The sequence below is a fragment of the Rhinolophus sinicus genome, chromosome 4 (assembly GCF_057876585.1).
Source record: "Rhinolophus sinicus isolate RSI-liver-muscle chromosome 4, RSI-T2T, whole genome shotgun sequence".
Lineage (NCBI taxonomy): Eukaryota > Metazoa > Chordata > Mammalia > Chiroptera > Rhinolophidae > Rhinolophus > Rhinolophus sinicus.
In genome coordinates, this window is record NC_142504.1 from 1,413,033 (window position 1) to 1,430,152 (window position 17,120).

At 45.2% G+C, this 17,120-nt stretch overlaps 1 protein-coding gene across 5 annotated transcripts in view; it reads right to left on the minus strand.

The window, feature by feature from the left end:
* Positions 1-17,120, minus strand: part of PKD1L1 (polycystin 1 like 1, transient receptor potential channel interacting) — a 126,684-nt gene that overhangs the window by 23,762 nt on the left and 85,802 nt on the right. The window contains exon 55 of one of the 5 annotated variants that reach the window (XM_074341073.2): positions 6,023-8,200. The exons of 3 other annotated variants lie outside the window; for them this stretch is intronic. In XM_074341073.2, the coding sequence (XP_074197174.2) occupies positions 8,143-8,200 (58 nt within the window). In that variant the 3' untranslated portion in view covers positions 6,023-8,142. Of the gene's footprint in view, positions 1-6,022; positions 8,201-12,907; positions 13,219-17,120 lie in introns of those variants that run through there. One more of the 5 variants, XM_074341074.2, reaches the window with a different exon arrangement.

A 17,120-nucleotide genomic window follows, 5' to 3' on the forward strand; every position in this document is an offset into this window, starting at 1 on the left:
TGTTAATTTGATAGGTAAGTGGAGGTATCCCATTATTTTAATTTTCATTTCTTTAATCCCCAGTAAGCTTGAACATTTCCCCACGTGTATGTTCCCTAACTCTCTTTCTTCTGTTGTGAATTACTTATCAGTCACTTGCCTGGGGGAGCTGATTTTCACAATTTGTGTGAGTTCTTTGTGTAATAGAAAAAACGAGCGTGGCCTGGATGCCGACTGATCGCTCACCGTAGCCACGCACCCCTGCCTGTGCCCCTGGCCGGACTAAGGGGAGGCGTCCTTTCTGTGCTGTCCTCTCTTTCCTGGGCTCTTGGGGATCAGATTCCCCCTTGATGAGCGGGGTCATGTTTATTTTACTTTTCACTACAATTTATTAGAATGAGCGAGTCTGTGCTGTTACTAACAGCCCACTTCCTCACCTTCCCCCAAGGAAAACGCAGATAATTAGTGTCCCCCAGGCTGGAGAGACACGAGTGTCAGAGCCACCAGCCTGAACACCCTCCTCCGCCTTGTTAATCAAATCCACAGGAAGTGCACCAGCACCAGACCCGGCCTTTTCCTACAGACGGATCAGGTTACAGTGACTGCAGGGCAGCCTGCAGAGGAGGCCTGAGAGGCGCGGATGGACGGCCTGTCCATGTCTTGCCGAGAGCTGGGGGGAACGGGGGGGATGTGTATGGACTTGGGGAGCTTGGTGGCCCCCGCTCTGCGGGGTCCCACGGTTTATAAGACACTCTCCCATCCAACTCTGCTGTCAGTTAGGAATGGCGGCGTCCCTCTGTGGACAGGGAAGTCGTGTCCCGGAGAGCAGGGTGCCGCTCCCACCACAGACCCGGAGACCGTCTGGAGGGGACTCGCCTAGCTCAGCGTCCACACCAGCCAGACGTTCTGTCGCTCAGGTCTTCCTGCAGAACAGGGAACAGTGGGTGTCTTTGCTGTATCCGTTGTGTTTCTTCCGTTGTGGACAACAGCCAACCCTGGACACCTTCAGGGAAATGGGTTTCTAGAAAGAACCGTGGCAGGAGGCTGTGACGCCGGCTGGATGGGCAGGGCGCAAAGCACAGCATACTTTCCTGGGCTGAAGCATGTCATTCGGCCCCGTCGTTCTGTTCGAGATTCCGATTGGAGGGGTGGGACATCCATTTGGGCGTGAGCCGCCCCTCATGCAGGCACCCGCTTCTACCCAACGGCAGAGAAGGGGGCTGGGTCTGCGACTATTTCCGTAGTGTAATTACTGAGTCAAAAGAAACGTCCGTTTTCATTTTGCCCAAGCTTTTCTTGGGGGACGGACGTCCTTTTCGAGTTTGCTGCAGAAGGAGGTTCACCTCCCAAAAGTAGGAGGTGATTCGTATTTCAAACTTTTCAGGTAAAATCATTGTAAAGAATGACCCTAGGCAGAGCTGGGTGTTCTGCTGAATTTCAATTTCATTTTTAAAATGAAATATTTTGAGGTCACTTTCTTGGAATGCTCTAGGGCATTATAAGTATACGACCAACTTCATGGGGGAGACCTCCGCTCGGATGCACAGGTGTATCAGATGAAAGACAAAGCAGAGAAACTGTAGGAGTCCTGGGTTGAGCCTCCCAAACTTTGTAACGTCCCAAAGAGCCACAGCAGGCCAGGGAAGAGCAGGCCATCAGAGACACAGAGTGACAACTGGAAGGAGGTACGTATAGGACCCTTGGGAAGCTGGCAATGAGAAAAGGCTCACCCTCCCGTGCAGACCAACACTCTCTAGGCCACAGAAAGCCCCCTCTCCTGCACATGACAGCGAATGCTGGAAGGCGACACGTGGCTGGTGGGCCGGGCTAAACACCTGGACTCTTCTGCTTAAACGCCACCAGCATGACTAGGGGGTGTACACAGAGGACCAGCAGGAAAAGCAGGTGTTTGCTGCCCCAGGAGCCTGCGTGGCAGGCAGGTGCAGCAGGGAGAACTGTGGGTGCTGGTGGCAAAGGACGCCCTGCACACGCTTTGTCCCTGGAGGAGAGGCCGTCGCCAGCCACTGGGTCAGCAGCCCACCGCTCCCTGCAGTGTCCATTTTCCATCCACACACGATGGAAGAAGCAAAGCGAGGGAACTGACTGGAACCACGAGGGCTCTGCTTCGTTTCTTTCCTCAGGAAGGTTTGATGTTTATTTGTCAACTTTTCATTTAAAGCTATGGACTAATCATGAGAATGACATACCCATTCACCACACCCTCATATTTTACTACTTTCCTCTCCCTCTCCCTCATATATATTTTGACCATTTAAAACAGTGGCAGACACAATAACCTTCCACGAGTAAATGCCTCACCAAAGATATGCTCCTATGTATTCACAAAGCCATTATCATGCCTAAGAAACTTAATATTGATTCAAATGTTTTCCTTTGTCCATTAAATGTCTTTTATAGAATTTTTTAAACCAAGATGCAGTTAAGGATCTCACATTGCATTTGATTGTCATTGCTCTTTAATCTCCTTTAATCGAACAGCCTCCCCTACACTTTTGTTCCTGATGATTTTGTTTTTCGGTACTCAAACCATCAGCCAATAACGAGGTCAAGTCATTTGTGGAAAATCAACTATGTACCAGGAGTTTTGTAAATATCAGCATAATTTTAATGGTGTATTTAAAAATTTACTTTCCGATTGCCTCCCCCCAACAAGAACCCACCAGGCCAGGAGTCATGCCCACGATCAGACCCTGAGCTCAGCCTCCTAGGACTTACCAGAGAGCATATACCCTGAAGACCTGCTTGTTGGGAGAGTGATTTCACCAGACTTCCACGAGCGGTATATTAGTACCTGATGCTCAGTGCGGTTACAAGATTTGCCCAACTTGCTCAGACCCGGCCAAGGGGGCATTTAATCAGGACCTCAGATTCCAAGTCTAAGTCTGCTCAGCACGGATGCAGCCCAGGCCTCAGAACCTCAATTTCCTCACGCACAGATTAAGGGGAAGCGGTATCATCTTGAAAACACATCCCAGCCGTGGATGTGCTGAAAGCCTAAGCACTCAGGAGCTTGAGTAGGTGCGGGTCCTCACAGCAGCACCGCTCAGTGCAAAGAGCACATGAGAATCCCAGACCAGCAAAAGCCAGAGGAGCTAATCACCACTAACGCACCCTTACAAGACATGCTAAAGGGACTTCTTTAAGCTGACAGGAAAGAGCATTAATCGTAAACAAGGAAACATATGAAAGAATAAATCTCACTGGAAAGGTAAATAGTAAAGGTAGAGATTAATCACTTGTAAAACTTGTATGAAGGTTAAAAGGCAAAAGTAATAAAAATAAGTATAATTGCAATAATTGCGACATCAAAAACATAAAATGTGTGGGGGGGAGGGACATGTTGAACTTTAGAATTGGATAGAACTTAAGTTGCTGTCAAGTTAATACAGACTCTTTGGATATAGACTGTTATATGTGAACTCATGATAACCACAAAACAAAAACCAATAGTAAATACACAAAATATAAAAAGGAAGGAATTCAAGCATACCACTAAAGAAAGTCACCAAACCACGAAAGAAGAGGGCAAGGAAAGAAAGGAACAGAGAAGAACTACAAAACCAGCCAGCAAATAATTAACAAAATGGCAATAGGTATATACCGATCAATAATTACTTTAAATGTAAATGGATTAATTCTCCAATCAAAAGACATAGAGTGGCTGATCAATTAAAAAAAGAAAAGCAAAACCCATCTATGAGCTGCCTACAAGAGACTTACTTTAGATGTAATAGACACACATAGACTGAAAGCGAAAGGATGGAAAAAGATACTCCATGCAAATGGAAATCAAAAGGAAGTTTGAGTAGCTATATTTACATCAGAAAAATTAGATTTTAAAACAATGACTGTAATAAGGGACAGAAATGGGTGTTACATAATGATATAGGAGTCAATCCAACAAGAGGATGTAAAATTTGTAAACATTTATGCACCCAACATAGGAGCACCTAAATATATAAAACAAATATTAACAGAACTAAAGAAACAAATAGAAAGTAATACAATAATAGTAGGGGATTTTTAATACCCCACTTACATCAATGGATAGATCATCCAGACAGGAAATCAATAAGGAACCATCAGCCTTAAATGACATGTTAGACCAGACAGATTCAATAGACATTTACGGAACATTCCATCCAGAAGCAACAGAACACACATTCTTCTCAAGTGCACATGGAACATTTTCCAGGATAGAGCATATGTTAGGTTGCAAAACAGGTCTTAGTAAACTTAAGAAATCATATCAACCAACTTTTTCAACCATAATGGCGTAAAACCAAAAATTAATTACAAGAAGAAAGCTAGAAAAGCGACAAACATGGGAAGAATCAACACCATGCTACTAGATAATGGGTCAAAGAACTCAAAAGAGAAATTTAAAAGTACCTTAAGACAAATGAAAATGGAAATACAACATACCAAAATTTGTGGGATGCAGCAAAAGCCGTTCCAAGAGGGAAGTTCACAGAGATAAATGCCTACCTTCAGAAAGGAGAAAAATCCCAAATAAACAATCTAACTCTATGCCTCAAGGAACTGAAAAAAGAAGAACAAACTCCAATGTTAGTAGAGGGAGGAAATAACAAAAGTTAGAGAAGAAAAAAATGAAATACAGACTTAAAAGACAATAGAGCAGATCAAAGAAACTAAAAGCTGGTTCTTTACAAAGATAAACAAATTGACAACCCTCTAGCTAGACTCAACAAGAAAAAAGACAAGACTCAAATAAATAAAATCAGAAATGAAAGAGATGTTACAACTGATGTCACAGAAATACAAAGGATCATGAGACCACTATGAATAATTACAAGCCAACAAACGGGGAAACCTAGAATAAATGGGTAAATTCCTAGAAACACACAACCTACCAAAAATCATGATGAAACAGAAAATCTTAACAGACCAATTACTAGGATTGAATCAGTGATCAAAAACCTCCCAATAAACAAAAGGTCAGGACCAGACGGCTTCACTGGTGAATTCTACCAAGTATTCAATTAAAAAATGGGAATGTATTAACAGACATTTTTTCCAAAGAAGACATCTGGTGCGTGAAAAGATGCTCAACATCACGAATCATCAGGAAAATGCAAATCAAACCACAATGAGATATCACCTCACACCTGTTAGATGACTCATCAACGAGACAGGACATAACAAATCGTGAGGAGATGGGAATGGTTGTGCACTGCTGGTGGGGATGTAAACTGATGCAGCCACTATGAAAACAGTATGGAGGTTCCTCGAAAAATTAAAAATAGAGCTACCATATGACCCAAGCAATTCCATTTTGGGGTATTTATCTGAAGAAAATGAAAATACTAACTGGAAAAGATATCTGCACCCCCATGTTCATTGTGGCGTTATTTACAGTAGCCAAGAGGTAGAAACGACCTAAGTGTCCGTGGATGAATGGATGAAGAAATGTGGTGTGTATATATATATATACACATAATAGATTATACAGCCGTAAAAAAGAATGAACTTTTACCATTTGTGACAACACAGATGGACCTCGAGAGCATTACACTAACTGAAAGAAGTCAGACAGAGAAAGAAAAATACCACATGATCTCTCTTATACGTGGAATCAAAAACAAACAAAAACCCAAACTCGGATACAGACAACAGATTGCTGGCTGCCAGAGGAAGGGGGTGGGTTGGGGAGAAATGAGTGAAGGGGGTATAAATGTACTTACAAGTTTTAGAAAGAGAGTGACTGAAATAAGGATTGGTTAAATTCTGTTGACAATTAAAAAAAAAAAAAAGACTCCTAGTCTCCAAGTCTGGTCCCACCCCCTGCCGTCTGTGGCCATGGAAAAGGCCTTGAACCTGTCACAGGTACCTGAGGCCTCACATCGGACACTAGGTAACAATATCTGTCTACCTAATGGACCTGAAGGAGACCCAGACAGTGCTGGTTGGTGGTGGGAGTCTCCCTGACCAACGAGACAAAGGGCAGAGCAGGCAAGAGGCACTCGAGGCAGTCACAAACCAGTCAGCGCTCTCTGCTTAATAAAGCTCGCTACTTCCCATGTCCTTCCAGAAAATGAAGGGTAACATCCTGCTTCCTGTTCCGCACTGAGAACCCCAGGCAGGTAGGAACGTGTCAGCGTTTGTTCCTTCCTGGGTGACCGCTAACGTCTAGGGGCAGAGTGTCTGAGAACACAGAGCAAACAGAAGGAAAACAGCCGTGACAGACCGGACGCCTGACGCCATAGATTATCCACACTGTGCCCGTCGGCAGCTTCAGTTTTTGCACCAGGTGGTCGCTTGGTAAATGCTTCACAGAAACAGCACTTGGCACAGTTTGGGGATGACCAGGTGAAAAGTTAAAACAGAACTGAAACCTACTTTAACTCTTGTGAATTGATCACGCTGTATGTGTCTTCCAAATTTCAGACAAACTAAAATAGATTTTTTTTAAAGCAAAAATGTTCTTAGTTGCTAAGGATTTATGTCTGGATCAAAACCATTCTGATTTCATAAACTGCAAATTATTTTAGATTTCAGGAAAACACGTTTCAGTTTGATGGTGAGCAAATGGAAAATTCCATCTTGTGCCTAAGGCTGCAGTAAATATTCTAGAGCTAAAATGATCGTGCTTCCTCTTGAGAACTGAGGTGAACGATCTGTGTGCAAGCGAAACCTACAGCAGGTCTCCGAGTGGTCAAACAGGAAGCTCAGCAATGTCCCCCAGGCGGGCTGGAGAGCTGCCTGGGTGTTGCAAGCGCCTGGAAGGGCAGTCACTACATTGTAGTCTCTTCCTGAAAGCCAAGGGGACATTAACCCCTCAGCAGGGCCCAGCGTCCCTGTGTGGTACTCGTGACACGAGTGGGGAACAAAGTCCTGGCACACAGGTTCAGACAGAGTGAGCAACACAGTTTTATTTGGGAGCCAATGTCCCTCCAGAGGCCAATGCTCTGGTCAGCACAGAAGGTTATACAGAATAGGACAGAATTTAATAACGAACCAAGTCCCAGAGTCAGTCGGGGTGGAGAAGGTCCCTGGTCCAGGAGAGATGACTGGGCCCACGACAGGTCCGAGACAAGCTGGTCTTGCAGCACTTCAGAGAGTCCCGATATTGTGGCTTGCCCCTCGCAGAGGACTCTGTCGGACAGTGTCTCACCCAGAGCCTCGCATGGGGGCTTAGCCAGAGGCCCAGTCGGACCACTCACAGCATTGCTCTTGAGGTCTGCGTTTATCTTCGTTTCCTTGGACTTGTTTACTTCTTAGGTGATAACCAGAAGTGGTTTCCCAGGACTTGTTTACCTCTGAGGTGATAACCAGAAGTTGTTTGGTGAATGTGTTTCTCACTCAGTTTTGTTACGCTCAGTTTCACACAAAAACGTAAACAGCTTCCTTTCACTTCACTCTGATCAGTCTCACACACGTGAGGCCATAGTCCTCGTTTTGCAAACCTCAATCCAACATATATAATACATGTTATATGCTCTGTGCGCTGGGCAGGAACCTATTAGGACGCCATCGTAAAAATCGTACAGAACAGGATGGGCTGAAGCAAGATGGCAGCAGATGGGGGAGACGCAGCGTGACAGTTCTAGGGGTCACCTGAAGGGGGCTGCTTCACTAACTGAATGACACATGGAGAAGGCGGGCTGACGGGAGTGGGGTGTCTGGGGAGAATCCGGTTTCTGGCTTGAGCTGCTGGGTGGATGGTTGTGCCGTCCACTGTGAGAGGAAACTTTGGGTAAATGACCTTTCAAAGCCTTAGTTTCTTCTTCCACAAAGTGGAGAAAACATCATGTACTTGACAGATGTTGTGAAATGGGGAAGTTTCATGAAACATGCAAAGTGCCTGGGCCGGAGAACGTGTTCAGGAAGTGTTCCCTCGGCCCATAGCACGTCCTCTCGTTCCCGCCGCCAGCTCACAGCACCCGTTTGCTGGGACGAAGCCTTCTCTGTCCAGGCGGGCTCTCTGCCCTGCACCTGTCAGAGCATTTCTCTTCCAAGGTGGACCTCGCTGGGTCTTGGCGCTCCTGGAGGCAAGTCACCCCCAGAGCGGCTGTTGGAACGTGGTCATTTCCTGGCAGGGGGCATCGTATTTTCATATATTTTTAAGAAATTGATCAGGTTTCTTTGCTCCCTGCTGTTTCCCCTCTCTTGCACCTTCCCTCACGCCAACAGCTGCATCTCTGTTGCCTCTGAGAAAGAATGTGAGTTGGAAGGCAGGCTACAAACAAGCAAAAATAATGACAGAAGTCCTGAGTCTCACCGCACTGATTTCCCAAAGCAAATCATTCAGAGAATTACAAAGATAAGAGAAAAATAAACACACTCACTCCCCTACGCACACACTCACACACATTCATACCCCCACACACTCACACCCTCACACACACCCCACACACTTACTGTGTTTTCCCAAAAATGAGACCTAGCCGAACAATCAGCTCCGATGGTCTTTTGGAGCAAAAATTAATATAAGACCCAGTCTTATTTTACTATAAGACTGGAAATAATATAATATAATATAATATAATATAATATAATATAATATAATATAATATAATACAATACAATACCGGGTCTTATATTAATTTTTGCTCCAAAAGATGCATTACAGCTGACTGTCCGGCTAGGTCTTATTTTCGGGGAACCAGGGTGTACCCCACATACTCACACCTATGCACACACACTCACACTCATGCACAGCCTCACACATGTATTCACAGCTGTCTCTTCTGTCTATAACCCACAGGCACAGACGGTAAACTCCCCCTTTTCCTTCATAGTCTTCCCCAAAAGTTGCATACAGCAAGCGTGCACATGTGCGTGTGTGTATGCATGTGTGTGTGCGTGTGCCTCTGTGCCTGTATATGTGTGTGTGCATCTGTGCGTGTGCATGTGAGAGAGCGAGCGGGGACTCCTGAGGGGCCAGCCCCGTCCTGCGCCCGGGCACCACCTTTGGAGGCGGCAGGGCCTTGCACAGTGGTGTGCAGACGACTGGCCGACAGTGAGGGACTCCTGCCTGGGTCAGAGGTTAGGCGGTGGCCAGAGGGGACACCCACTGCTGGACTGTGCCCTGCGGTGCAGGTGGGCTGGGAGGGCAGTGCTGGGGAGGCAGGAGAACACATCACACCGTGACACTGCACGTGTGAGTGCCACCAGAGCTTGGGGGTGGCCTGGGCCTGGCATGCCCGTTGGGGTGATCGAGACCCACACACGGAGTGGACGTGCACGATGAACTCAGACCTCAGTTCCAAGTTGTGCGGGAGGCTGATTCGTAATGATGTGTTTTATAAGGACAAATTCAGTAGAGAACATAGTCAGCAAATAGTTTCCCCTTGATTTCTGAGAACAGACGTGTAGACGGCTGGGCCTGCGTGAAAGCTGTCCCTTGCTTCTGAGACGATGGCAGAACTGGAGTTCGTTCCCACTCTGCTCCACGGGTGCTCACAGCTGACCACCGTACAACCTGCCTCCCACCATCTGCTTACTTACGGCCCTTCCACGAACCCCACAACCCAGCTGGGTCTCATCCATCACAGCTTAATTACTCTGATGAAAATGAAGCAATGATTAGATTTTCCAGGGAGCTTCATTACAATAAGGAAAAATCAAATTTGCCAAGGAAAGGAGGAAACGCTGGATAAAGAATATGACCCGTGATTGAATTTCAGGTCCCTGAATGCTCCAGTGTGATGCAATCCTGACACGTGGATCAAGTCATGAGGGGATGAAGGCCTGTCCTCCCACAGAAACCCTCTCCTCCACGGAGATAGCCTGTGTGGACGGTCATTTGGCTCCGAGTGACATGTGACCTGCTCACTCCACGGGCAGAATCTGGTCCTTGCAGAGTGCCAACGGTTCCACGGACGCCGCTGAGAACCCACAGCACACCCCAGGCCATGACGCTGTAACAGCCCCACTCAACCCCGAGAAACCCCCTGAGGAAGGTAAGACTGTCTCCATTTTGCCTTGGAGATAACAAAGGCTTCAAGAGGCTGGAAAAATACCACATTTAGGAAGTGCCAGAGCTGGGGCTTGAGTCCTGACCTCGTTTCTGCGACAGTCACGATTACTTCTAGAAGATGCCTCCATGGGGGCAGAGGACCAGGAGCCCTGCTGGGTCCAGCTCGCCCGTTCACCGGGCTTTGTGCACTGGCTGTTTCCTTGGCACGCTCCCCAGCTGTAGCCAATACGACGCAGAAGTGCTCTGTGTTCTGTGCAGGGACTCAAATAGCCAATTCATACACGGCCAACGGACTTCACAATGAAGCACCAGTTTTAAAAAACCCATCAAGAAGCAAGCTTTTCTTTTAAAAGACAGACTCCGTGCCAGCGAGGTTGCAATGAAATGATACCCTAATACACTGATGAGAGAACTATCTGCCTTAACCTTTTTAACAAGTGATTGGGCAATTATTATGGGCTCAATTGTGTCCCCCTAAAACTCACACGTTCAAGCCCTAATCCCAGTCCCTCAGAAGGTGACCTTACGGCTTTTGCAGATGTAGTCAAGTCACGATAAGGCCGTGCGGAGCAGGATGGGCCCCAAAGCAGTATGACTGTCCCTATACAAAGGCGGACTTGGGCAGACTGGGAGGGGGACTATGTGAGGGGATGTGGGGACATGACAGCGACACCCCCAGGACAGAGGCCTGGGGCACAGCCTGCCCTCTCAGCCCCTGGAGGAACCAACCCTGCCGACACATTGCTTCCCGTCTCCAGACCTGTGAGACCATCACGTTCTATGTGGCACGTGGCCATGGCAGCCCTGGCAAACTGACACGGCGACGTGTACTGAGAATCTTAAAATCGACAAGGCCATTTGGACAGAACGTCTTGCCTCTGGTTGTCTCCTAAGAAATAAGGCCTACTGCCACAGCTTTACACACGAGTACGTTTAGCTGGTCTTTCCCTCAGCACGCCACTGCAAGAGACCCTGACTTACTTCTGGAAGTCCCCTGGAGGAGGGAGCCGATACCGAGAAAGCTCGGTCAGTTTCCCTGTCCTTGCCTGGCCTCCTTCAGTGAAGTCAGCTGCCACTGCCTTCTCTTGGACACCACTGTGCCCGGGCACTGCCCGGCCCGCAGCCCTAGACCTCTGATTCTGTCCACAGGCAGAGCCGGAGCAGAGCCTCTCTCCTCAGGCCCAGACCCGGGTCTACGGGGAGGCCAGGCGGGGCCTGGGCAGGTGCTGAGAGATGTCATGTGACTGAGCCACTGGCAGGACACGCCTCACAGCCCAGGCTTTGTGCCTGGACCTCCAGCCACCTGATTCTGAGCCGTGTGGCCAGACCTGTCCCCATCTCCGTGCTGACCACGGCGTGGCCACCAGCCTTGTTTCCTGCCACGGTGCAGATCCCCGCCTGACTGAGCACGTGTCCCCATCTCACAGCCGAGGACAGCTCCCTGGCCTGCCCGTGTCCTCGAGGCACAAGGTGCTCCCATGACCAGCCTATTAGCACGTCTCCCGGGGGCAGACCCCGGGCACAGGCGCCTTCCTTCTGCTCGGAACTTGCTGGATGTCCTCTGTCACAGAGGCAGGACAACCGCAGGGTCCCCTCCGGTACTCCCCGGTGACCCCGGTGCTTTGGGCACTTACGCAGGGTGAAAGGAATTCCGACTTTCAACAGTGTCTCATTGTGTGGCCTGTTTGCGCTACCACACAGGGGGGCTGGAGAAGCCCTGTTGACCTCTGACCTTTGCCCTGCTAACTGAAACAAGGTGAGTATTCCTAGGGCCGCCCTGGCCGAGGGAGCACCAGAAAGGAACTCTGAGCCCATTTATGTCCTATTTCCCCTGAAGGTGATGAATGGCCGCCCGCCTTGGAGCCAGGCCCCTCCCGGCCCTTCTTTGTTCCCTGCTCTGGTTTTAAGAGCAGAGAAGGGCCTGAGAGCCTAACTGTACCAGCAGAAGGGCGGGGATCAGGTTTCCAGCTCTCCCAGATGGAAGCCTGTGTCCACAGGAGCTAGCTCACTGTCGGACTCGGTCGGCGGGGAGCCATCGGGCACAAATGCAGACAGCGCAGTGGGCCTTTTCCTGCCTTCGCGTAGCACTTCCCTGGAGGTTTTCTGTTGTGTTTTTAACAGAAGTGTCTCTGATTTCCTCACTGCCAGGCCCGTCGATGATATTTTCCCCAGGCTCTTGGTCTGGGAATGTTTTAAGTTGAGAGAGGTTTCCACTACAAAACTATGCTTTTACGCTTGGAAGCATTAATGTTGCAACTGTGAGAACAAAATTTCCTGTTTGGAAGGAAACGTGAGGTTGTGCTGTGGGTCCGAGGCAGACTGATGCCATTTAAAACAGGGAACACTGCCGTCTTTATGTCAGTTTTCACTAAGCAATCAAACACCGAGACCATGGAAGCCCCTGTGCTTCCCTCCCTGTCCTTAAGCTGGTGCTTCGCTTTCCCAGGACGATATATTATGACTGCAGACAAATGTACCCATAGCGGTATGGGGAAGTATCGCGTTTTCAGGTAAATACATCATTCTGCATCAAGCTTTTCTCACTCAACATTTTCTTTTTCCAATTTCATAATATTGACAGATGTAGCATAATTCATTGACTTTAACTAGGGGATGGCAATTCATTTCATGTATATTACACACTGATGATGAGGATGAAGCATGTTTAGGTGGCTTCTGTCAAAAACGAAAGGCTAACACTTGCCAGCTAATCACTTAGGCTGCCCCAGTGTCAGAGTTGCTGGAAGAAGACATGAGATTCCTGGGTCAGAGATAAAAGGCTTTTTATTTACAGCCAAAGCAGCAGCCAGAGGGCCAGCACATTTGTGCTGGTTCCCGAGCCCTAGTGCCCACAGGGTGCATGGAGGCCAGACGACATGCAGTAGGTCATTACAGGACAGGACCCCATGATTTAGAGCGGGCAGTGGGCAGGCTGCCTCTTTGTCCTGGACTGAGACACTGCCTCATCCTTAGAGGGTCGTCCCTGCAAATCAACCCTGAAAAATGGTGACGGGCAGCCAGGACTTTGCAGCCTCAGCACCGCCAGCAAGGCAGGGCGACAGGGGCCCCAGGGGACGGGGTCTGCGAAAGGCGCGAAGGGCAGGCACACCGCCGTCCCTCTCCTACACAGCGTACGTGACAAGATTTGCTTCTCTCCGAATTGTTTTTCACAGCGATGGTGGGAATTTGCAATTCTCCAGTAACACGGAGGGATTTCCTCGCTTCTTCCTCTCCTGTGTTCTCAGACTCCTGCGTCTGTGCTAAGCTGAGGGGCACTGGGGGGTGTAGAAAGAGTGCAGGTTAGTTTAATGTTTCCTTGACTACTGATGAGTTTGAACATCTTTTCACGTGTAGAATCGGCCGTTCCGTTTCCTCTTCTGTCCTTTGCCTGTTTTTATGAACCTCCTTTTCCAAATTGGTCTGCAGGTGTTTTTTGTACATCGGTACACAATTCTTTGTCAGTTATACGTATTAATGCTATCTCTTCTCATTTTGTAGCTTGTCTTCTTGCTTTGTCGATAGCTTTTTGTTTCAGAGAAAAAATTGTAAAGTCATAAATATGAAAGGAAATTAAGAAAAAAGTCCATTTACAATAGCACCAAAAAGGATAAAATACTTAGGAATAAGTTTAACTAAGAAAATGAAAGACCTTTACACAGAAAACTGTAAGATGTTGATGAAAGAAACTAAAGAATACACAAATAGGGGCTGGCCCGGTGGCTCAGACAGTTGGAGCTCTGTGCTCCTAACTCCAAAGGCTGCCGATTCGATTCCCACATGGGCCAGTGGGCTCTCAACCACAAGGTTGCCAGTTCAACTCCTCAAGTCCTGCAAGGGATGGTGGGTTCCACCCCCTGCAGCTAAGACTGAACACGGCACCTTGAGCTGAGCTGCCACTGAGCTACCGGATGGCTCAGTTGGTTGGACCGTGTCCTCTCAACCACAAGGTTGCCGGGAGCCGCAAGGGATGGTGGGCCGCGCCCCCTGCAACTAGCAACTATCAACGGCAACTGGACCTGGAGCTGAGCTGCGCCCTCCACAATTAAGACTGAAAGGACAACAACTTGACTTGGAAAAAAGTCCTGGAAGTACACACTGTTCCCCAATAAAGTCCTGTTCCCCTTCCCCAATAAAAATCTTAAAAAAAAAAAAAAAAGCACAAATAAATAGAAAGATATCCCAGTTCTTCGACTGGAAGAATTAATGTTGTTAATATGTCCACAGTGCCCAAAGTAACTTATAGGTATAATGCAATTCCTACTAAAATTCCAATGACATTTTTCATAGAAAACAATCCTAAAATTTGCATGGAACCATAAAACACCACAAATAGCCAAAGTAATCTTGAAAATTAAGAACAAAGCTGGAGGCATGCCACTTCCTGATTTCAAACTATATTACAAAGCTATAGTAATCAAAACAGTATGGTGCTGACACAAAGACAGGCGCATAGACCAATGGAACAGAATAGAGAGCCCAGAAATAAATTCATACCTATACTGTCAACTAATCTTTGACAAGGGTGCCAAGAACACACAGTGGGGAAAGAATAGTTTCTTCATCAAATGGTGTTGGGAAAACAGGACATCCACATGCATAGAAATGAAACTTATACCATTCACAAAAAATAACTTGAAATGGCTTAAAGACTTCAATGCAAGACCTGGAACCATAAAACTCCTAGAAGAAAACAGAAGACGCTCCTTGACACTGGTTTGGGAAATAATTTTTTAGATTTGGCACGAAAACCTAAGGCAACAAAAGAAAAGTGAGACAAGTGAGACGACATCAAATTAAAAAGCTCTGCACAGCAAAGGAAACCATCAACAAAATGAAAAGGCAATCTACCGAATGGGAGAAAATATTTGCAAACCACATTTCTGATAAGAGGTTAATATCTAAACTGTATAAGGAACTCATACAACTCAGTGGTAAAAAAAACTAAATAACCCAATTAAAAAATGGGTAGAGGAAATAAATAGACACTTTCTCAAAGAATACATATAAATAGGCAATAGGTACATGGCAAGGTGCTCAAAAGCACTAATCATCAGAGAAATGCAAATAAAAACCACAATGAGATACCACCTCACACCTGTCACAGTGGCCATCATCAATAAATCAACGAACAACAAGTGCTGGCGAGGATATGGAGAAAAGGGATCCCTTGTGCACTGTTTGTGGGATTGCAGATTGGTGCAGCCACTATAGAAAACAGTATGGAGGTTCCTCAAAAAATTATAACTACCACATGAGCCAGCAATCTCACTTCTGGGTATTTATCCAAAGAAATCCAAAACAGTAACTTGAAAAGATATATGCACCCCTATGTTCACTGCAGCGCTATTTACAACAGCCAAGATATGGAAGCAACCTGGGTGCCCATCAATAGACAATTGGATAAAGAAGATGTGGTACATATATACAGTGCAATATTATTATTCAGCCATAAAAAAGAACGAAATCTTATAATTTGCGACAACACAGATGGACCTAGAGGGGATTATGCTAAATTAGATAAGTCAGACAGAAAGACAAATACCATATGATTTTGTTTATATGTGGATATGTATTTCTTGAATGTTTGATATAACTTGCTTGTGAAAACGGCTCTAGAGATTTTGAGTACCATTACTATGTTAAGGCCTAGCCGGACCATCAGCTCTAATGCATCTTTTGGAGCAAAAATTAATATAAGACCCGATCTTATTTTACTATAAGACCGGGTCTGATATGATATAATATGATATGATATGACATTTTATGACATAGTACCGGGTCTTATATTAATTTTTGCTCCAAAAGATGCATTAGAGCTGATGGTCCAGCTAGGTCTTATTTTTGGGGAAAACAGGATTTCTAATTCTACTTCTTTAATGTTTATGATTTAGTCTGCCTGTTTTTCTTAGTCAAATTGACTATATTTTCTAGAAAATGTCTAATTCATTTAAGTTTTCAAAAGTATTGGAATGAAATTCTTCATAGTATTATCTTACTAATTTTTAAATATTATTGTATCTGAATTTATATCATTTTTTATTTGTGATTTTTCTTCTTATTTATGTATCAATTCTGTTAGAGATTTGTCAACTTTTCTTTTCAAAACACCATCTTTTGATTTGGTTGAGTCACTCTACTATTTTTTTCCCCCTATTTTATTACCTTCTGTGCTTATCTTTTCCATTTTTGTCTACATTGTTTGTTTTTTTCTACTTATCTTTCTCTAGGTTCTTGAGTTTTCCATTAAAATTATTTATTTTTAAACTTTTCTGCTTTATTAATATAATAAATGTATTTAAAACGTAATTTTTCTTCTGAGTACTGCTTGAGATACATCATACAAGTTAGTTTGCATTGTGATTTTCACTGTAATTATGAGTTATTTCAGAGTTAAAGTTTTCAGTCATATGGTTGTTTTGAAACAAGCTTTTAATTTTTTGCTGTAACTAAATGGTGGCACTGTGATCAGAGAATGAGTTCTGAATAATATCTATTCTTTAAAAATCTGAGACTTCTTTTGTAGCATATTGCACATTGAATATTGGTGAAGGATTCACGTGATCTCAGAAATAATGTACAGTTTCTTTTTGCTGAGTACAGGGTTCCATAAAGAGCAATCAGAGCAAGATGAGTAGGTTTATCAAAGTCTTCTCTGTTTTTACTGCTACTTTGCATACGTGACTCTTCATTTTCAGTTGGACGTCATTATGCCATTGCAATTCTGTGCAGTTTGTTTCATATAATTCAACACTTATTTGTTAGGGACAAATAAATTCATTATTGATCATTCCTTTTATTTGTGTTCCTTTTAATACTTTTGTCTCAAATCCTATCTTGTCTTATATTTCTATGGCTTTCTTTCGTTTAACATTTGTATAGTTTTCTTATTGTTATTGCCACCATTTCTATGTGTTTTGTTTTAGGTATGCCTTTTATATACAGCACATAGCTGAATTTTGTTATTTAAAATTTCAATCTGATAGTTTGTGTCTATTAGTAGCAAGTTAAATTCATATTTCTTGTTGTAGGTGACATATTTGAACTATATTTGGACATATTTTACCTATCTAATCTTTTGTTTTTCTTCATCATTCTTTTTCTGCTTTTCTTTTTAAAACTTCCTTTGTGCCTGGTTTCTAAACACACACACACAGTCTGCTGTTGTTATCTTTACTAT